Source organism: Pipistrellus hanaki (assembly GCF_964339955.1).
Source record: "Pipistrellus hanaki genome assembly, chromosome: 16".
In the NCBI taxonomy this organism is placed as follows: domain Eukaryota; kingdom Metazoa; phylum Chordata; class Mammalia; order Chiroptera; family Vespertilionidae; genus Pipistrellus; species Pipistrellus hanaki.
Window position 1 is genome coordinate 3899149 of NC_140518.1, and position 21450 is coordinate 3920598.

A 21450-nucleotide genomic window follows, 5' to 3' on the forward strand; every position below is an offset into this window, starting at 1 on the left:
TCCTCGCCGTGGGGCCTGCGTTCAGTGTCAGAATTGGAACTCAAACCCAGGCCCCCTCTCCTCGTTGATGTTTCTCTCTCTCTCCCTCTCCCTTCCTCTCTGGAATCGACACAAATACATTTTTAAAAAGAAAGTAAGAAAGGCTCTTGAGGAAAGCCCTTCTCTGGTGAAAGGAGGCATTTATTTCCACCGCAAGGAACTTCACATGCAAATTGGTTTGATCATCCATCACCGGGAATTGACAGGTTTGCTCTTGGCCTCGATCCCCGGTAACCGACGCACCGGAAGTGGCCCAGGGCGGCCCGGCAGGCAGGGCCCGGGTCTGGGGGAGGCAGGGAGAGGTGTTCCCCGTCGGAGGCACATATGCTTACTGTCTGGGTTATTCCAATATGTGGAAATGAGGCCTGGGGAGCCCCCTCTTTCCTCCCTGTCCCTCCCCAGGTCTTCCTGCGCCCCCGCCCCCTCTGGGCTCTCAGCCAGGACACAGAAATCATTAGACCTGGACTCAGGGATGTGGCCAGGCAGGCACCTGGTTTGGATGGATAGCCGCCTGGGGGGTTGGTGATGACCCCTGCTTCCGGGGGGCTGCTTTGGTGCCTGACTCCTCCCCCTGATGTCCCCCACTCCTCGGAGGCCCTCTCTGGCCCATTCACGGGACTTCTCAATGCGGGAGGTTCGGGGGCCTCTCCCTGTGTCTTTGCCCCCTAGAGGCGTCTCTGCCGAGGCCCCCTTTTCCGCTCTCTGACTTGGGGTGCACCAGGGTGTCTGTGACGGCATTTCCACCCCGCCAAGGAGAGGCTTGCTCCCTGCCGGCTGCCCAAGGCCCTGGGGACACAGAGCCCTGGCAGTGGGCTGGGAGGAGGGGGTGGGGCCGGGAGCAGAGGTTGCGGCTCCCACTGGCAGCCCCTGGGGCTGGGGTTCTTAGCTCTGTGCCTGCGGGGCAGGTGGGGGCTCACAGAGGGCTGGGGGAAGGGAGAAGCTGTTGGTCCTGCAAAATGAGGAATGGTGACCCAGAAAGACAATCTCCCCAAAAGAGGCGGGGCACCAACCCAGAAGTCAACCCGCAGCACGTCCAGAAGCTTCCGCCACTGCGGCTGCTCCTGGACCCCGAACCCCTAGGCACATCAGAGAGGGTCCCCGCCCAACGGAGTGGGCCCAGCCTGGCCCCGGCCACAGCCTCTGCTCAGTGAGCTATTGTGCCCAGAAAACCACCCCAAACCCTAGCGGCTTAAACAACAGTGATTTCTTATTGCTCCGCAGTCTCTCCTGGGCCTCTCACCAGGTTGCATGGGGCTGGCAGGCAGCTGGGGCTGGACTGGGGCTGGGCTGGGGCTGGGGTTGGAGCTGGGCTGGGCTGGGCTGGGCTGGGGCTAGAGCTGGGGCTGGGGCTGGGGCTGGGGCTGAGCTGGGGCTGGACTGGGGATGGGCTGGGCTGGGACTGGGACTGGGGTAGGAGCTGGGCTGGGCTGGGGCTGGGACAGGGACTGGGCCTGGGCTGGGGCTGGGGCTGGGCCTGGGCTGGGGCTGGGCCTGGGCTGGGGCTGGGGCTGGGGCTGGGCTGGGGCTGGGCCTGGGCTGGGGCTGGGGCTGGGGCTGGGCTGGGGCTGGGACAGGGGCTGGGCCTGGGCTGGGGCTGGGGCTGGGGTAGGAGCTGGGCTGGGGCTGGGACTGGGGCTGGGGCTGGGGCTGGGGCTGGGGCTGGGGCTGGGACGGGGCAGCCAGGATGGCGGGCCTCTCCCCTCCTGCTTATCATCTATGGACGGTATTCTCGGGGCAGGGTTCTGAGAGGATGAAGGTAGAAGCTGCAAGCCTCCTGGGGCCTGGGCTCGGTGATGTTCCACCCTCTCCTATCAGGGAAAGCATGTCCGGAGGCCAGCCCAGAGCTAGGGGGCAGTAGAGTCTGCATCCGGATCGCAGTCGCTATAAATATTAGGGGCACGCTCCTCGCATCCCGCCGGCAGCCGCCCACATCACCTTCGCCAGATGGCGGCTCGCTGGCAGGTCCCCGGGGCCTCGTTAACACCGTTCCGTTCTGCGTTCCTCACTAAGGTCCGCCTCCGAAGTCACCTCTGAGGGGTGACTTTGGGCCCTAAAGGGAATGGGCAGAGGCTGGAGGGGCGTCTCACTGGAGAAGGCGGGAAGGTCGGGCAGGTGGGGTCGTGTCTGGGGCCAGCTGCCCGGGGCCGGCAGGTGTGCAGGAGGCAGCGGGGGTGCTGGCTCGAGGCCCTGGAGCTCCAGACCCTGAATGCCATGGCAGCCGCAGCTCGGGCTCTGCTCCAGGGCTGGCTGCTGGGCAAGGCTTGTCCTCCCTGAGTGGGCACGGGGCCTGGCCTCAGGGCTGAGTGAGCAGCGGCCCGTCCTCCCAGGACAGGTGACAAAGTGAGCAATAATAGCACCTGTCACCCAGGGGCCGCTGGCTCTCGGAGAGTGCCCACCTCGTGCGTGCCTCATGCCCAGCCCGGGCCCAAGCCCTTTACGGGAACAATCTCATTCCATCGTCCAGTGTGCCCGCAGGTAGGGACCACAGTGCGGGGTGAACAGCACCAAACCTGGAGGCAGACTCTTGGGGCTCTGCCACCTGCCGGCTGTGTGTTCTTGGGCGAGTGACTGGCCCTCTCTGTGCCTCCGTGGCCTCGTGAGTTTCACCTGCCAGTTTGGGTCCAATTGATTCTGACCTCACAGAGTAGTTAATGAGGAATGACTGCCTTATCACGTGGGAGGTGCTTAAATCAGGGCCTGGCGGGTGTGTTATTATTAACCCCATTTTATAGACGAGGAGATGGAGGCACAGAGAGAGTAGGCCACTTGCTCAAGGTCACACAGCAAGTAAAATACGCAGACCGTCATGAACCCATCTTCTCCCCCTGCACACACACACCCCTCACCCCCCCCCTTAGTTCCGAGCTACTTAGGCAGAGGGAAGCAGGGTGGGGTGACTCGGGGCCCCTTGGCACTGCGCTTAGTGGGGTACTTACGAGCTCTGACTCTCCCAAAGGGAGATACAGCCCTGAGCGGGGACCTAGGGGAGGGCTTGGGGGCACACGCTGCCCCCACCTGGACAAGCGGGGCCTTGGACTCGGACAGGAGGGACGCTGTGACCGCTGAAGCCTTGCCTCGGGTAGCAAGAAAGAGCGTTGGCTCTGACCTTGACTCGGGTTCGCCGGGGAGGGGCACGCACCCCCACTCTGCCCAGCTGCCAACAGCAGGTGCTGCCCGACAGTCAGGGAGGCCTCTTCCCAGCTCCCCTTGGCCTGCCCTGCCCTGGCCAGCTGCGGGAGCCCCAGGGAGACCTGTGCCCCCTCCGCCTTGTCAGCTTTCAGTGATCCCCCCAACATCTGGCCTGGGGAGACCAGGAGCCCCGTGGAGGCCAGAGAGCAGGACTCAGCCGGGCAGAACGCTCAGGCCGGCTGGACAGAGCTGGGCAGAGGTCACACTGCCACCCCCCCCCCATAGATGCTTCCTGTTCATGTCCAAACCCCCTCCTCGGTATGAATTAGCCATCATCCTTTGTGGTCACTACAGGGGCCGTGACAGAGTCGTCCCTGCTCCCACAGGAGTTAATCCTCCTTCCCTTCCGTTCCCTGCAACTCAGAGATGCCGAGGGGCCGGGTTTAAGCTCTTCGCCACCGTGTGTTGGGTGGGGGAGCTGCAGGAAGCGAGCGGACGGACGGGCGTGGAGCTGGGGGCATGGCGGCAGCAGTGACATTTCCCCCTGAGGGCGCACGGTACCCCAGGGCCACCCCCGGCTGGCTGTTACCATCGGCGTTATCAGTGCTGCGGACGCCCAGAGCCCAGCACGCTGCCTGACCGGTTGTCGGCTGCCCCGTCTGAACGGAATGACCCGTAACAACAGCCATCGCGGGAGGTCGCCTTTCCGGAGGGCGGACCGGGTGTCACCCGGCGCTGAGCACCTCCCGGTCCTTCCCACCGTCATGGGCGGCGTGAGCGTTTGTCAGAATCGCCTGCTGTGCAAAATCGGGTCATAAAAGCCACGAGGCTAACGGGGGAAATGGGGTGAGGGAGCAACCGTCAGAAGCTTCATCAGAGGCACTTAATAACGACGATCCGATGATCGCCAGGGTCTGCCCAGGGCCAGTGGCTCGGAAACGCATCGCTCCGAGGGGAACTGGGCACTCTGCCGGGGAGAGGCCTGGGATGATTTGCCTGTGGAAGTGGGAGCGCAGAGGGCGGCAGCTTGTGAGCCGTGATGGGAGGGAGGAGGGGAATCGGGAATTGGGAGGACAGAGGCCGGGCCAGGTGTGCACAAGTGAGCGCACAGCACCCTCAGGACTCGGAGGGTACAGGAGCGATGGGGGCGGTGTGCACGCATTGTGTGGAGCCACGGCTCTGTCCAGCTAAGTGTGGCTCTCCGAGTCTGCCTCCTGTTTCTTGCAAATAAAATCACGCCCAAGCAAACGCAAAACTGAAGTTGGCTCGAGTTGCCCTCTACCTATATCCGGTGCCTTGGAACAGAAGCCTGAGCACAGCACCGCCTGGACTTGTATTTCCTACAAGGCGCTGCCCTCGGTGTGCCCATTACACAGACGGGGTGCCCGAGGCCCAGCGAGGCCCAGCGCCGTGTAAGGTCAGGTGCGAGTCAGTGGGCAGCTGGGATGGAAGTCAGCGTGAGGCCGGAGCAGGGTCCTCCGCGGCGAGGGGGGGCCAGGGTCAGGCTCAGTCTCAGACGTGGCCACACCTGACTCGCTCTGCCCCCTCCCCTCTCCCCTGGTTCCTGGCAAAGACCAGCCTGACCTGCACCCTCCCGTCCTTGACCCACTCCACCTCGCTCTCCGCCCTGTAGTCGGAGCCGGCTCTGGAACAGTGGGATCGGCGTATTTCACACCGGGGGCTGGCAGGCGACCAGGCTTCACGCCCGCTCGGCCTTGTGAACCGTCTCAACCCGGCAGTGCGAGAGCAGCCAAGTCCGCACGTCAGCATCTGCGAGCGAGCGAGCTGGCTGGGTTCCAATAAGGCCTCATTGATGGACGCGGAGATTTGAATTGCACACGATTTCCACCTGCCATGAAGCGTTACTCTTCTTTCCGTTTTGTCCAACAATTTAAAATCACAAAAACTATTTGTATTCTGTCTTGCCGTTCACAGAGGCTGGGGCGTCGAGGCGAACGTGGTTTGGGCTGTAGCTGGCCGACGTCTGTTTACACCCCTGCTCCGTTCCCTATTGTCCAGTCACCCTACAGCCCAGCCTGGCCCTTGTGGCTCCGTGGTGGAGCGTCAGCCTACGAACCCGGAGGTCGCAGTGCGATTCCTAGTCAGGGCACCTGCCCGGGTTGCGGGCTTGATCCCCAGTGTGGGTCTTGCAAGAGGCAACGGTCAATGATTCTCTCTCATCATGGATGCTTCTCTCTCTCTCTCTCTCTCTCTCTCTCTCTCTCTCTCTCTCTCCCCCCCCCCCCTCCCTTCCTGTTTGAAATCAATAAAAAATAAAAAATAACAGGCCAAACTCTGCTGCCCCACCCCCAGGCCCTGTGGGGACTGATACCACCCTGGAGGCCAGCTCCTCCCCTGGCCAGAGGCGCATTCAGTGACTTCCCGGCTCAGAAATGGTTCTCTCTCTGATATCTCCTCGTCATGCCTGGCACCCTGATTCACCCTCCATCTACCTTGGAGGCTGCTCTCTGGCCACGGGGCTCAGAGGCCTTCAAAGGCAGCCTCTCCCAGGCTCCCGGGCATCCCTGGGCACACCTGGGCACACCTGGGCACACCTGGCAGACTTGGGGGGGAGGGGTTGGAGAAAGCACACAGCCCCCCCTACCCCCCAAGATTAGACTACAAAGCACAAGCAGCTGGGCTCCCGGAGGCCGATCCCCACGCAGCCTCCTGAGGGGCCTGTTCAGTTTGTTCCTCTCCCCTCCGCCTGGCCGCACAGGGCGCGGCATGGTGGGAAGGTGGCCGGAGGGGACCCCGGGGCCTCCTGTGCTCCCGCAGCGGAGGAAGCCGGAGCCAGGGGGGAACCAGAACATCCTTGTGAGCAAACTAAGAGGCCACGCGTTTCCTTGCCTTTTTGTCTTTCCCTTTTTCTTTTCTTCTTTTTAAATAACCACACTCCCCTCGGGATGTCTTCTTCTTTCTCACTTTTTTTTTTAAATCCAAACAGAACTGGCTTCAAGTGTTAACGCCTTGCACCCTGGGCCGATTTGGCCTTCTCGCCTCTCCCTTCCTCTCTGCTCCTATAACAGCAGGCTACGTCCCACGCCACACTGCCCTTTTCTAAGTGCTCCCCGAGCTCCTGACTGCCGTCTTGGGGGGCAGAGGTGGGAGGGGAGGGCTGGGTCAGGGCAAAGACTGGGCAGCCCCCTGGGGCTTCTCTCCCCAGGATGTGAGAGGGGGTCTGCCCACTGCCCGCTGAGCAGACCGAGGACCCAGGACAGGTCGGGGGCGTGGTTGGGGGAGGGGGACACGCTTGGGGTCAGATGGGCCCGTAATCAAATGTCACTTTGCTGGGTGACCTCGGACAACCTGCTTGGCCTTCCTGAGCCCAGGTCCCGCTATAAAACGGGTAGGAGCCGCCTCGCCCCACAGTCAATGTGGGGGTGAACCGGGTGGTGGAGGCCACGTGTTTGTTCTGAACCCGAGGCTGGCTTCGTTGTCCTCAGAGGGAGGGGCCCAGCAGGACATCCCTCCCGCCGGTGCTGACTGCACCTCTGGCCCCTCGGCTTCCTCCCAGGCCTCCCTCCTCCCCCACCTGTCTGCTCCCCCAAGTCCGGAGCCACCCGCTGACGGGAATCCTAATGAAGCGCCTGTCCTTGCTCGCCTAGAGCAGCTGAGAGCAGCTAATTGGCCCGGAAGACGGGAAGATGGCAGGGGAGAGAGACGCCCTCCCCGGCCAGCGAGCCGGCTGTCACCGTGTTATCACCGGGCCGAGCTCATTAACACCGATGTTCCTCCCATTGACCAGGGCCCAGGATCAGTCAGAGCCTCGTGGGCTCTCCCAGGGCGTTGGGAGGGGAGGCCCTGCCGCATCTCCTCCGCTTCCAAACCCAGCTCCCGTCAGCAGGGGGCAGTACACGCCCCGGGCTGAGTCCTGGCTGAGCAGCCGCCTTCCGGCGATTCTGTGACCAGGGTCGCCTGCTTCTGAAGGGGCTGCAGAGGAAGGCAGCAGCTTCCATCCTCATCCCTCTTCCTCCTCGCCCCTCCCACATTGTCACCAAGGCTTTCCTGGCCCTGGCTTCCTCCCCAGCCTGGAGGAAACCTGGCCGGGTGAGCGTCTCACAGCCGCGGTCCCAAATAGCCACCCACTCAGTGGCTTAGTGACTGTGCTCCCATCATTGCACCCATTTTGCAGATGGGAAAACTGAGGCACTTGCAAGGATGCATAAAGGCAGTGTTGCCCTTACAGTTCCAGGGCTAGGGGTCTGGAAATCCAGGTGTCGGCCGGGTAGGGCTCCTTCTGGAGGCGCTAGGGCAGGGGTCTGCAACCTTTAAGACATAAAGAGCCACTTGGACCCGTTTCCGAAGAAAAAAAATCCTGGGAGTCGCAAAACCATTGCGACATTTAAAACAAATATAACACTGCATATATTGTTTCTTACCTTAATGCTATATACCGGATTGTGCAGTTAGCTGTCAATCTAAAGAAAAGAAGGACTTTTTCACTTAACAATGTAAAATATATTTTTGCAAATTAATAGCTAATTAAAATATTTAATTTACCTGGTTAACGGGATTTTTGCTCCTGAACCTCAGTGCACAGTGTCAGCACATCAGGGCTATAAGACGTTACCTTCATTTTCACACAGGCTTGCAAGTTGTCGGAGCCGCGGTAAAGCTTCAAAAGAGCCGCCTGCGGCTCTGGAGCCGTAGGTTGCCGACACCTGCGCTAGGGGAAAAGGCATCTCCTAGCCTTTTCCTGCGGCCAGAGGCCTCCTGTGTTCCCCAGCTCATGGCCCCACACCCTCCCTCCTCTGCTTCTCTCTCCACATCTGCTCACTCTGACTCTGCTGAGTGTACACGTGGGTGAGTGTGCATGGGTGTGTTAGTACAAGTGTGCTTGTGCGTGTGCGTGTGCACTTGCACACGCATGCCCTCCCTCCGTGTGAGCATCCATGTGCAGCTCCGGGCGCCGCCTTCTGAAGGAGGACAGACCAGGAGAGCATGCCTGTTATTTCCGATGTCCGCATCAGCCCCTGACAGCTCCGTGGAATTGAAATATCTTATTTAATGCGACTAAGCATCATTCTAAATATCAACTCCAGGCGCTCAAGGACTCGAGCCGAAAGGGCACTGTGTGTTTTCCCGGCTGGCAGCGGTTTCTCCCTGCCCGGCTCCTGTCCAACATCCCACTCACCCGTCCCGCCTCTTCCCTGCGCTGCCATCGCGTGCCCCGCACCCGAGCCCGTCTCTCCGCCTCTGAACGGAGCAGACGGAGCGGCGGGGGTGGGATCGGGACACCCTGATGGGCCAGGAGAGCAGAGTCTGTGTGGGTCGGTCTCCCAGCCCGGCAGAGCCCGGCCCCAGGCCCCCTCCTCGCCCTGCTGCCTCGGACCCGGCCATGTCCCCAGGAGAGAGCAGAGCTTCCTCCAGCGAGAGCCTCCTGGGAGCCGGGAAGCGATCAGTTCCCTTTGGAAACAGCTCAGAGACATCTCGTCACACGCACCAAGAGGGGAGCAGAACAGCCTGAGATGAGGCCTCTGTCTCCTGCTTAAAAGTGGGGGTGGGGGTGATGCATTTGCATAAAGAAATCCTGAGCAGAGACTGCAGAGCTGATCCCCGCGGTTTCTGCGGGGGCGTTGGAGCCGGGATGGGCCCTCGTGGGGGGAAGAGGGGGGGGTCGGGTGGGAGGCACGTTGGCTGTGCACCTCCTCTTTTACTCTTTGACGGTTGACTCCTGTGCGCATATTTTCTGTAATAAATCAGCACAGAAGCGATCGGAGAGGTGGGTGAAGGCAGGGGCTCACCAGCCGCCGGAAGAGGTGGCTCTTGCTCACCTTCGCTGCTGGTCATCTCGAGGAGCCAGGCTCTGGTCCCTCCACCCAGAGGCTCAGAGGTGGCCGGAGCCTGGGGCCGGGCTGGTGAGAGGGGTTCATTGGGGTAAGAGGCTGAGAGGGCGGCCTCTGAAGGGGGCCGGCCATTTCCTTGCTGTCCCTGGGAAGCAGACCACATGCTCCACCAGCAGCTAAGGGGCAGAGGCAGGACCTCTCTCTCTGAAGGCAGCAGGAGGTCAGCAAGGGGCCAGAGCGGATCCGTTCTTGGTGGCTGGGGACACTTCGGGCCCGCGTCCATGGGGAAGCCAAAGACTTAGCCAGGCAAGGGAGTCTGTGCCCCCCGATGCTTGGCACAGAGCCCTGAATGGGCCCACGAGGGGGGTGTAAATCCTGCCACACCTTCCTCGTCTTTCTCTCTGAACCTCCCCACATCACCCCCGGACCCCCCACTGCCCACCAGTGACGCATACGCTTGCTCCCCCATTGGACGGGTATTTGCGCAGCACCCTCGGTGTGCCAGGCACGTGCTCACATCACTGTCCCCATTTCGCAGATGGGGAAACTGAGGCTTGCGAGGATGCATCATGCACCCGGGCCATGCCCCTAAGAAAGAGCCAGGCGTCCAATCAACGTCTGCCTGTCTCCGAGTCAGAGACCCCGCACTTTCTCCACGGCCCCCTCGTGGCCCCACCAGGGGTAAGCCCTGCGGCCACCCCCTGGGCCCAGAGTGGCAGGGCTTGTCCAGGTCCCTGCGGGCTGGCAGCCACAGGTGCGGAGGGCAGGGAGCGCTGCAGGCTGAGCGTGCGTGTGTGGTTGGTAGGGGGGAATGGGGTGGGGGTGGGGGGGACCCAGGCCGGGATGATGAGCACTGTTACGGTCATTGTCAGGGGTGCTCCCAGCAATCGGAGATGCCCGCCAGCTGCCTCTGACGCCCACCTGGGAGGCAGCGGGACCAGAGCTGCAATTTGGGTGGAGCCAAGAGGGTTCCCCTGCTAGGGAGGCGGCGGTGGGACTGTTACTTTAAATAACGCTGCCTACACGCCAGAAATAGGCTCCTGGCCAGGGAGCACCAGAGGCGGCCCGGGGGAGGGAGGAGGCCCGGGGGAGGGGGAGGCCCAGGGGAAGGGCGGCGGGAGGAGCAGAGTGAGGCTGCATCTGCTGGGCCAGGCCAAGGAGAACCTGCCCCCAACTACAGGCTGGGGGAGGAGGGGGAGGTGCAGAGGGGAAGCGCAGCGCTGGCCCAGCCTCGGGGGAGGGCCGCCCGCCGCCAGCTGGCCCTCCTCCAGCTCCAGGTGCGGCCGGGGAGTCCTGGCTGATTCACATGGCCCCGGAGCCCGCTGCCGAGACCTGCTTTCACTAAAGTTTAACATGCAGCACACATCACGGGCCCACAAACAAAACCAGGCCCAACGAGTCCCCGGTGTCTTTTTTATAATGTAGACTTGGATTACATGCTCCGAGTGCCTTTTTTAACTGTATTTTTTAAAATAAAACCAGTGTAGGGCGTGCGATAAAGAAAACTCCGATGGCACAGAGAGACTTAAAATCAAAAGGTAGACGTTCCCCTCTCTCCCCGCCCCGACACCCCTCCCAAAAGGGAGACAACAGGTCCGGGAGGCTCGGTCTCCGAAACATCGCATGTACTTGCCCGAGCGTATGCGTGATTAATGTGTAGAGGTACATGCTATTTCCGTGTACCCACGTGGTGTCATACTGCTTACACTATCCTGTGACTTTGGTTTCTTTTTTGAGTGTGTGTGTGTGTGTGTGTGTGTGTGTGTTTTGTCCACAAACTCAAATGACTTTTTTGGGGTCGTTTTGTCTGACCCTAAACATTAAAACTAGGGTTTGGTCGCCTGTCGCCATACACAGCCGCTTAGCAAGAGAATAATACATCCTGGCCCTGGCCCCGGACGCTCAGCTGCGATGGTGTTTAGCTTATAACTTCCTCGTGTCTCTGTTTCCGTAAACATCCGCCTTCTCCCGCTTCCTTTCCTCGCTTGCTCTGTGCCGCGGGGACCATCCCGTCTCAGTCCGTCCAGCTGTTCCCGTGCCGTCGGTGACCGCGGCCTGGCTCATTGGTCCGGCCTGTTTCTGACGGTCATGGATGGGCTGTTGATCTCTGCCGTTCCGAGCAGTGCCACAGGGGACATCCTTGAATCCATTCTTAGCCACGTTTTTGCGACTATATCTAAAAGGCCAGCTCCAGGAGTGCAATCTCCGGGTCAGAGACTCGAATATTCTTGTGTGGACAGGTTTTGTCCCAGAGGCTCCGTCCGGTGACACTTTCTCAGGCCCATCTGCTGGTTCGCCTCCCCGCCCCCCTGCTCTTGCCAGCACTGGGCCTGATCAGGCGTGAAGATCTTCGGCTGTCTGATATGTCAGCGTGGTTCTGATGGGGCTGCGTTTCGCCGTGACGGAAGTCGAGCCTCCTTTTTGTCCGCGTGCTGGCCGTGTCTGTCCCTTTCCCTCTCGCCTGTGTGATTTAACAATATCCGATTCCATTTCCAGAGATGGAGAGCTTTTCCAGCCAATCTGTCTCTCCATCGCCCCTCTCCGCTCACCCCATCACTTCCAAAGCCCAACCCGTTTCCCCAAAGCTGCCCCCCTTCCCTGCGGGAGAGATGGGGTGGGGATGAGAGAAGCTGGAGGATGGGTCTGAGGGAGAACGGGGCGTTTGCCAGAGCGGGCGCCCGCTATCTCCCCGTCATCACGCCATACACAGTGAGGACGGACAGATAAGCACTGCAGCTGGTGGCAGAGATAAGAGGCTTGGACAGCCAGAATGTTCTAGATAATGCTGCAGAGCCAGCGTGAGCGGGGGCTCCCGCCGTCCCAGGACAGAAGGAGGGGCCCAGTGGGTATGACATCAGTGCTGAGCTGGTTCGCTGCTGGGTTTGGAGCCAGGAGGCTCCGTGGGCCCCTGGCCCTGCCTCCTCCGACCTGGGAGACCACGGGTCAGTGACAAGCTCTTCCTGAACCTCGGTGTCCTCCCCTCCAAAGCGGGGGTAAGCCGCTCCGCAGGATGAGTATGGAGATGGAGTGAAAGGCCGTCCAATGCAGACCCATGACCGAGGGCACCGTCCACATGAGATGAGAAAAGCGAGGCTAGTGCAGTGGGCTTTGTATAAAACGTGTTTAAAGCTTACACAAATGGCTTTTATGCTGAGATTACATTTCTTTTTTTTTTTTTAAATCTCAAAAATGTCCTTTGTAAATAAAATGCTAGCCATCTCTATTTTCCTCTCCCTGCCTGGCACTTTTTAATGTTCTCTCTCTCTCTCTCTCTCTCTCTCTCTCTCTCTCTCTCTCTCTTGTTTCATTGTCCAATCTTTTTGTCTGTTTGCTTTTTGGTTAGCTAGTTTTAATTACCTTACCTGGATAAATACAAAACGGACAATCTTATGTCAATCCCCCATATTTTAAGTGTTACTGTTCTGTGATATATAACAATCTGGGGACTGCTGTGTGAAGTGAGGAACTGTATGAAAAGTACTTAATACAGCAGCAACATTGTGAGTTAGTGATGGTGGTGGTGGTGGTGATGGTGATGTGGTGGTGATGGGGGTGGTGGTGATGATGACAGTGATGGTGGTGGTAGTGATGATGATGATGGTGGTGATGGTGATGATGGTGATGGTGGTGATGGTGGTGATGGTGGTGGTGGTGGTGATGATGGTGATGGTGGTAATGATGATGGTGATGGTGGTGGTGATGATGGTGATGGTGGTGGTGATGGTGATGATGGTGGTGATGGGGGTGGTGGTGATAATGACAGTGATGGTGGTGGTGGTGATGGTGGTGGTGGTGGTAGTGATAATGATGATGAATTCATGTAAAACTAAACTTGGCAACTCCTGGGAGTAAGATCACTCTGTCCCAGGGCTGGCACAGCCTGGGGGCAGGCGGCAATGAGCGTATCCACAAGTCAGCTGGACAAACCCTAGGACATTGATCCGACCGATTTTTGAGGGTCATTTATAGGTTGTTTCATGTTGTTTATCTCTGCCGTTACAAGGGTCTTTCATTCCCTGGGAATACGAAAGGGGTCCCAGAGAGGGTGCCAGGGAACTAACCCTCCACACCAGAGAGCACCGCCTGCCCAGGCCTCGGTGCTGGAAGCTGCTCTCGCCGAGCTGGCCTGGCCTCCTCCCAGCCGCTCAGCCCGGTGAGCTCCTCACACCCGCTCTCTAGCGGCTTTTCCCGAAAACCAGACTCTGCTGCTCTGCGGGCCCGTCCTGTGCTCCAGAGACAGGCTCCCAGGGAACTCCTCGGATTCGGGCATCCGGGCCCCAGGGCCCATGTGCAGAGCCCACCGTCCTGCTCAGAGGACTACGTGTCCCACCAGTAAGCTGCAGTGGGGCGTCTGTGGCTTTAAGGGCGGAGCAGTGCAAAGCATTTGGGGAAACATGTAAACGTCCCGCGTCTCTCACCTGCATCCATTTCAGTTAATATTACCTCACAGTCCCGTGCCTGGCCAACATAAAATGCCGCCGCTCTTCTCGGTCATGGGCATCCGGGGAAGGGGGACAGGAGCCTCCAGCAGACCCTGCAGTGCTGGGAGATCTGGTCACGGCCAAGGTCAAGGGCTCAGGCATAGCACCTCCCGTCCTTGGGAAGGTGCAGGCTGCTTCCTGGACACCTGAGTCAATTGCCTGTGGGTGGGACTCTCCGATAGCTGAGGACCTTTCTGTGACCTCATGACCTGGCCAGAGAGCAGAGCTCACAGGTCCTCCTCCTGCTGCAAGAGGGCGAGGTGGTGCCCTCTGCCCTCCGACCCCAGTCTGACCTGCGCACCCCCGCAGCTGCCTGCTTGCTCACTGGCTGTCCCGTCCGTCCCCAGGTACATGATCACCAGCCTGGACCGCACCCATGCCGGCTTCTACCGCTGCATCGTGCGCAACCGGATGGGAGCCCTGCTGCAGAGGCAGACCGAGGTGCAGGTGGCCTGTGAGTACAGGGTGACGGGGGGTGGGGTGGGGGGACGGGGACGGGGGTGGGTGTGGGCGGGCGTGCAGCGGGAGGGGGTCCTCGCCCACCAGCCACACTCCCTCTGTGCTCCTCAGAGCTCACGGTGGCCGCCCCCTTCTCCGGGCCAGTACACTAGCCCAGTGGTCAGCAAACTCAGTCACCAGAGCCAACTGTCAACAGGACAACAACTGGAATTTCTTTTGAGAGCCAATTTTTTTTAAACTTAAACTATCTAGTTAGGTCCATTGTTATTAACTTAATGAGGGTACTCCTAAGCTGGCCTTTGCCAAAGATCTTTTTGGAAAGATCGGGACTGTTTTTAAAACGCCGTGGGATGCATGACAAATATAATAGTTAAAGATCGGGATTGTCCCGCCAAAAGCAGGACATCTGGTCACCTTAGGCTTGGAGGATGCAAAATTTAAGGAGGCACTCCTCTCGGGTCCTCACCGTGCACTTGCAGGACCCCAAGAGCGGGTGCCTCCTTAAATCTTCACCTCGTTCACCCTATCCCAATCCTGGGCCCTGCAGTCGTCCTGCATCTGTCTGTCTGTCTGTCCATCTGTCTCTCTTGCCCGGTCACATGGTTCTGAGGATGCGTGGGGATGGCTGTTTCTCCAAGTCCCTTCATCTCTCCTCAGCAGCTTCCACCTCCAGGGGGAAGGGCCTTGACCTGGGACAGGGGTCTTCAAACTACTGCCCGCTGGCCACATGCGGCCCGCAGAGGAGTCTGATCCGGCCCGCCAGGTTTTTTGGGCAGTGAGCACAGCCGAGGTGTTACAGTAGGGATTAGTAGTTCATATAGTCCGGCCCTACAGCTCTCTGAGGGACCGTGATCTGGCCCTCACTTTAAAAAGTTTGAGGACCCCTGACCTGGGATGTCAGAGGACCCCTGTCTGTGGGGACTCCTTCCTTCCAGGGATCAGCCAGGCAGGCCCCACCCCTGGCCCCACCCCCTTCCCAAAGAGAGACTGTGAATTGGGGTTCTAATTGAGAAATTAATAAGGCAGCTGTGCTAACAGCTAATGATAACAGCAAAGTCATTACAGAAGGGTTCTTTACATGTTTTTAATTACAGCAATTAAGGGGAAATCAATAAAACACCCACCCCTCCCCAGCTCCCTTCCGGTCCCCATGGGGCGTCTCTCCTTGGTTTTTTGGAAGTCACCCTGAGTTCCTGGCAGGTGCCGAGCGGGCTGAGACGGGGGAGAGTGTCCTGAGCCGACAGCTGCCCTTGGGCCCCCCGTCTCCACGTCCAGACCCTGCGGGCACCTGTGTTCCCCGCCCCAGCCCCAGCACCGACCGGCCCTCCCTCTGCTGGGCACAGGGGCCCTGCCCCGTGGGGAGCCCGCCTGCTCCCCGTTGCCCTGGGGGCTGTCACCTCTGCACAACGGGCCTGGAGGACATGCTGCCTGTTGTCACGTGGGCTAGGCTGGGCTGGATGCCCGGAATGCCACCCATGGGCTCGCCGTCTCTAATCCGCAGCCGGAGTGCACCCATGTGGACACGCAGGGGCCGTGCTGTGGTTCAGGATAGCGTCGCCGTGTGCTCCGGGAGCCCCCATTTTACCGGGATGTTTAATGAAACAACCGTGGCTGCCCGCCCCCTGCGCACTGAGCCCCGTTCTAGGCAGGGAGGGCATAGGGGTCAAAAACAAAACACTCATGCCCCCCTGGCCGGTTTGGCTCCGTGGATAGAGCATCAGCCTGCAGACCAAAGGGTCCCGGGCTCCATTCCAGTCAAGGGCACGTACCTTGACTGCAGGCTCCTCCCCACCTGGGATCTGGTAAGGGTGGGTGCAGTAGACAGTCCATCGATGTGTTTCTCTCACATCCATATTTTTATCTGTCTTTTCCTCTCTCTCCCACTCTCTCTAAAAATCAATGGGAAAATATCCTCAGGTGAGGATTAAAAAAGCAACAACAAGACATCCATTCCAGCCCTTAAGGAAGTAGTAGGGGACACATAACAATATAGAATAGACTATAGGCTATAGACGGCCCATGAAGAAAAATAAAATGTCTTAAGGAAAAACAAAGCCAGGTGAGGTGGGTGGAGGCTGGGACAGGGGTCCTTTTGGAAATGGTGTCTGAGGAGGTGACACTGAGCACAGGAAGGAAGGAAGGAAGGAAGGAAGGAAGGAAGGAAGGAAGGAAGGAAGGAAGGAAGGAGGTGAGCCACGCAGACCAAGAGATAGGTCTTTCCAGGCCAGGCAACAGCAAGTGCAAAGGCCCTGGGGTAGATCTGAGTGTCGGAGGCCAGGGAGGCCGGAGCAGAGGGTGGGACGTGAAGAGTGAACGTTGTGGCTGAGGAAGTGAGGTGCTGGGGACAGACGGTGGCATGCTAAGATGTGGTTGGTACTTTGGACGTTAGAATAGCGGTTGGGGACAGGGGCATGATACCGTCTGATCAGACGGAGAAAGCGTTGCTGTGTAACAAACAAAACCACTACGAAATGCCACCTCGTGCCCACCAGACTGGCCAAAGCCAAAGGGTCCAGAAGACCCAGCATCGGCAGGAGCGCCCATCTGCGCTGGTGGCAGCGCGAATAGGAAGATCGGTGCCGATCGGTGCCGATTTGGCAGGCAGTTTGGCATTGTCCCGTCAGATTACCGTGTGCGCGGCCTGCAGGCCAGCAGCGCACCTCCAGGCGCATCCTCTAGGGATCCTCTCAGCTGCACGAGCCGTTATTATTAATAGCAGGCCAGGCAGACGCGGCTGCCTCCCTCCGCAGGCGTCCATGCAGCCGTGAGAGCGACTAAGCAAGGTGCAGGGACATCGGTGGGGCCCCAAAAATATTAATAGGTTGTACACAAAAAGCAAGTCCCAGTAGACAGCGTACAGCATGCTCTCAGGTACACAGGGCTTAGCAACAGACTACATTAGCCATGATTGGTCACGGGGGTGTCTGTAGGCGGTGAGACTGGGGGTGTGGAGGAAAAGCATGATTGGCGCAGCATTGGCTACCTCTGGAGAAGGGGGGATGTGCCTGGGAGGGGTGCAGGGCCGGGGGAGGGGGGCGCGGGACCCGGTTTGTTAGAGTTCTGTCTGGAGGTGGGCCCTGGGTACACGCGTGTTTCTCCTATTCTTCTTTAAATGGCGCCTATAATTACGCTCGCTCTTTTGTGTGTAATGACATATTTCCTGGTAAGAGCGGCTTGGAGAATAAATAAAAGCCGTGAGTAGACTCTGAAGCAGAATGCCTCCTGCCCCAGACCTTGTCAGCTGCAGCGAAGACACGGGGGGCATGGGGAGGCCGCCTCCGCTGTGCCCAGGCCCTCGCCGCAGGCTCGGGGATCGGTGGGGCAGCCGGGGCAGCGCGGCAGGGCACACACGGGTATTCGCCGTGAGCACAGGGGAGGAGGTGCGGCCGCCCCCGTGTCTGCCTCAGCGCCCGGGAGCTCTCCCAGGGGGGCTGGGTCCAGCCCCTGGGCTGGGGCCCTCTCTTCTCTCCCTTCTCCTGAGTGAAAGCTGAGTGACTCCCTCCTGGCGGCCCTGCTGCTGCCGGTCAGTCCGTGCCGGGCTGTGCCCGGGCCCAGGTGCTGAGGCTCCGGCTCCTGACAGAGCCGGAAGCCCAGCTCACAGAGTGGCTCACAGATGGGAGGTTGGGAGGGTGCGGGGCCTGAGAGCCTCGGGGAGGCCGGGAGATTGTGGGATGGAAAGGCGCAGGGCAGTGTCCTCTGCAGGACTTGAACCTAGGCCAGCTGTACCCTCCCTTCATCCGTCCACCATACATATACACATATGCATACATCCCAACACACATGCGTGCATGCACACACATGTGCATGCATCCTACCGTACATGCGTCCACATGCATTCAGGCGTACACACATGCAGACAATTTTCCAGCCTCCATCCCTCATTCCTCCTTCCTTCCATCCATCTGTACATGCATACATACAAACACAAGTATGCACATACATATGCATATATCCTATTATACATCCATTCAGACATACACACAAACAGACAATTTTCCAGGCCTCCATCCCTCATTCCTCCTCCCTTCTATCCATCCACCCCCCCATCCATCGATCCACCCACCCACCCACCCATCCACCCATCGTTTATCCATTCACTGATCAGACCCAGGCCCCTGCCTACTGACCTTTCATTTCCTCTCACTGCCCTTCTCTCCGACCTCCTAGTCTAGGGGTGTCGAACTCAATCAGAGAAGGGGCCAAAATCTAAAATCCAGCCTAAATCGCGGGCCGAATGGTTTACTGAACAGTCATAAACTGACAATGTCATAAACTGTCAGCGGAGTGCAGTGATGACAGCGCGGTGCGGGCCACATTGCAAGGCCTGGCGGGCTGGATTTGGCCCGCGGGCCTTGTGTTTGACACATGTGTCCTAGTCTTTACACACCCCCTCGCCCCTGGACCATCAGCCCCCACAACAGACTCACACACACACAGCTAACGCCTGCTCGTGATGCATGTCTCTCCTAAAAGGAGGACCCTCACTCCTTCCTCACAGCCGTCAGCTATGTCACCAAAGGTTTGTCTGTGCGTTGGCTTGACCAGACTCGAAGCTCCCGGAGGCCAGGGACAGGGTCCTCCGGTGCCACCTGGCCTGCCTGGCCCACGGGGGGCTCAATAAGTGGTGCATGACTGCGTCGGGCGAGCTTAGAGAGAGCACGGGGCCAGGTGTCTTGTAGGGGTTCGCCCATGCGTGCCACGGACTAGAACAGCCTCTTGAGGCTGACGCTGTAGCAGGAAGAGATAAAGAACGTGCGTGAGGAATGTCAACGCCGGGTGTGAGTCATGAGAGAGGCGGCGAGGGAGCGGGAGGGGGGCCAGGTTGGCGCGCGGGCCCGGCCCTCGCCGCTGAGCGCCGGATCAGCCACTCCATCTCCATGAGCTTTAATTTCCTCGCTGACGAAATGGAGCTAATAAAACTGCGGAGAGGAAAAAAGAAACACTATTACCATGAAATTGCTTCAAATTGTTCAAATCTGTCTTCGGAGTCGTGTGAGAAAGTTTTTTTAAATAGATAAAATTATGGTAAGGACTGGAATCAAGCTGATTTACGGGAGCGATCTTTTGTAGGCAGAGCCGCGTCGTCGCAATTCATCAACAACTAAACGTGTTTGCTTACCAGCATTGAGCTTCTCGTGTTGTCGTGACGGTTCCGTGAGACAGTGCCGGACACGCCCACCCGGGAGAAAACCCGGCGCTGGGTCCCCCTTCCACGCGTCTTTGTTCTTTGATCCCGTTTGGGTCCTGTGGGGTCATCTTCGTGGAAGGGGTGGATGCTGACACGAAACTCTGAAAAAGTCTATGTTCTAATGTTTTAACACTACAAACAGAAGGTCTCAGCTTTAGCACGTGAACATGCTCTTCCAGTCTCTATGGCTGCATAGCCCCGCAGGCCAAGACAGCATGGCGGGGCGCGATCGTGTCTCACACTCACAGGAGCTGTGAGCCTTGACTCTGGGAAGAGCATAATAGGGCAGCTTATCTGTGCTCTGGGAGGACTGAGGTTTCAGAGACCAGGGGACTGAGGTCCTCTGAGGGCCCACACCTTCACTCCCGTGTTTGTGTTGACCGCTGGCTGTCACGTGAGCGGTTCCCATGTCTGTGTGGGCTACATGGAGCTTCCTTCCAACATGGCGGCTGCACTTCGAGCAGGAGCATCTGGAGGGCAGGGCTGAAGGACAGCGTGGCCTGACACCAGACGCTGAGGACCCAAGTTCAGATCCCTACGCTGCCCCTTCTGTGGCATTCCCGGGCTCTCTGAGCCTGCATGGGCAGCACACGGAGTGGCCAGATGATGATGATCTCTGAACACATAATAACCTGACCACTCAATGTATATCCTATAGAATAAAAGGCTAACATGCAAATTGTCCCCTTGACCAGGAGTTCGACCGGCAGGCAGGCAGGCCAACTGCCCATGTCCCCTCCCCCTGGTCAGGCTGGCTGGACCCCACCCATACACGAATTCATGCACCAGACCTCTAGTATATACACCGAGTGGCCATGTTATTATGATCTCTGAATGCATAATAATCTGGCCACTCAGTGTATATCCTATAGAATAAAAGGCTAATATGCAAATTGTCCCCTCAAATAGCAGTTTGACCAGCAAGCAGGTCAGCCAACCGCCCATGTCCCCTCCCCCTGGCCAGGCTGGCCAGACCCCACCCACGCATGAATTCATGCACCGGGCCTCTAATATATCAGAGATCCTCATAATTTGGCCACTCAGTGTATTCCAGTTGCAAAGTGTGTGGAATAACAACCAGCCTCTCATGACTGGGGGGCCAATCCGTTGCTCCATGGATGAATACGGGTAGAAATGGATGTAAACCCCAAAGCCCAAGGCAGGGCCCATGACAGCAGGGGCGGTGAGGGCATGAGGGTTGGTCTGATCGGGGTGTCGCCCTGAGCCCTGGTCATCTGCCTGCCTTCCCCCTCCACTGTCACCAACCCCCCACCCCCTGCCCAGGAGCGGCCAGTCTCTGCCACGGCCCCGACCCTCGACCCCCTACCCCCGACCCCTGACCCTGCGTGTGCTCTTCCCTCCGCAGACATGGGCAGCTTCGAGGAGGGCGAGAAGCGCCAGACCGTGTCTCACGGAGAAGCCGCCGTCATCCGCGCCCCCCGCATCGCCAGCTTCCCGCGGCCACAGGTGACCTGGTTCCGGGACGGCCGCAAGATCCCGCCCAGCAGCCGCATGTGAGCGCCCGGAAAAGGGGGTGCCCTGGGAGGGAGGGGGGCTGTACAAAGCTGAGCTCGCAGCCCTTCTGGGACACAGCAGCCCGGGGACCTCCCCGGTGAGAGCCTTTCTGGGAATGTGCATGCGAAGACGGGGAGCAGGGAGCGAGGCCGCCTTCCTGGGGGATCCCTGGTGCTGGCCCTTCTCGGCGGGAGGGTAGCCCTGCCTCCCAGCGCCCTCGCCAACCCAGACAGGCCCGGGCGGAGGCGCCGCCCTGCGGTCCAGGCCCAGGACTCCGGCCAGCGAGGCCAGGGGGCCGCGGGCTGGCAGCGCCCCGGCGGGCGCCGGCCCCGGGGTGTTTCCGGCGTGCGGGTGCCGGGGGGTCCGTGGCGTGCCGGGCTCTGTGTGTCTTGGCTGCGGGGAGGAGGTGAGGCCCGGGGCCTGGCAGGGAGAGAACACACGGCCCTTTCAGCCCAAACAAAACCCCTCTGTGCGGCCCGCGGCGTCGGTGGTGCCGGCCCGGCTTGTGGGCAGGAGCGAGGGAGCCAGCACCTCCAGGGAGGACGAGGGCCAGCACTTCCTCCCGGACACGCCCGGCCCTCCCGCTCCCCCTCGGAGCCCGGGCCAGCCAGGCCCCCCTTCCCCGGCTCCCTCTCCCCACCTCTCTCCCAGGAGAGGAGAAGGATGGACGCCCTGTCGGGCCTCCTGGGGCAGGAGCTGCGGGCGGAGCCGGCCTGCCTCTGCAGGGAGCAGGAGCTGAGCTGGCCGGTTCCTGCCTGTGGGGACCAGGGTGTCTCATGAGAGAAGCATCAGGACCCTCAGGGCGGCTGTCCTTTGGGGGCCTATCCTGTGTTCTCAGGCCTGAGTTAAC

At 59.6% G+C, this 21450-nt stretch overlaps 1 protein-coding gene across 2 annotated transcripts in view; it reads left to right on the forward strand.

Annotated features, from left to right (window-relative positions):
- The window catches only part of SDK2 (sidekick cell adhesion molecule 2), a 186274-nt gene that overhangs the window by 88319 nt on the left and 76505 nt on the right, over positions 1-21450 (forward strand). For both annotated transcript variants that reach the window (XM_084862127.1, XM_084862128.1), the window contains exons 3-4: positions 13786-13892; positions 20452-20599. In XM_084862127.1, coding sequence (XP_084718253.1) covers positions 13786-13892; positions 20452-20599 — 255 coding nt within the window. The remainder of the gene's footprint in view (positions 1-13785; positions 13893-20451; positions 20600-21450) is intronic.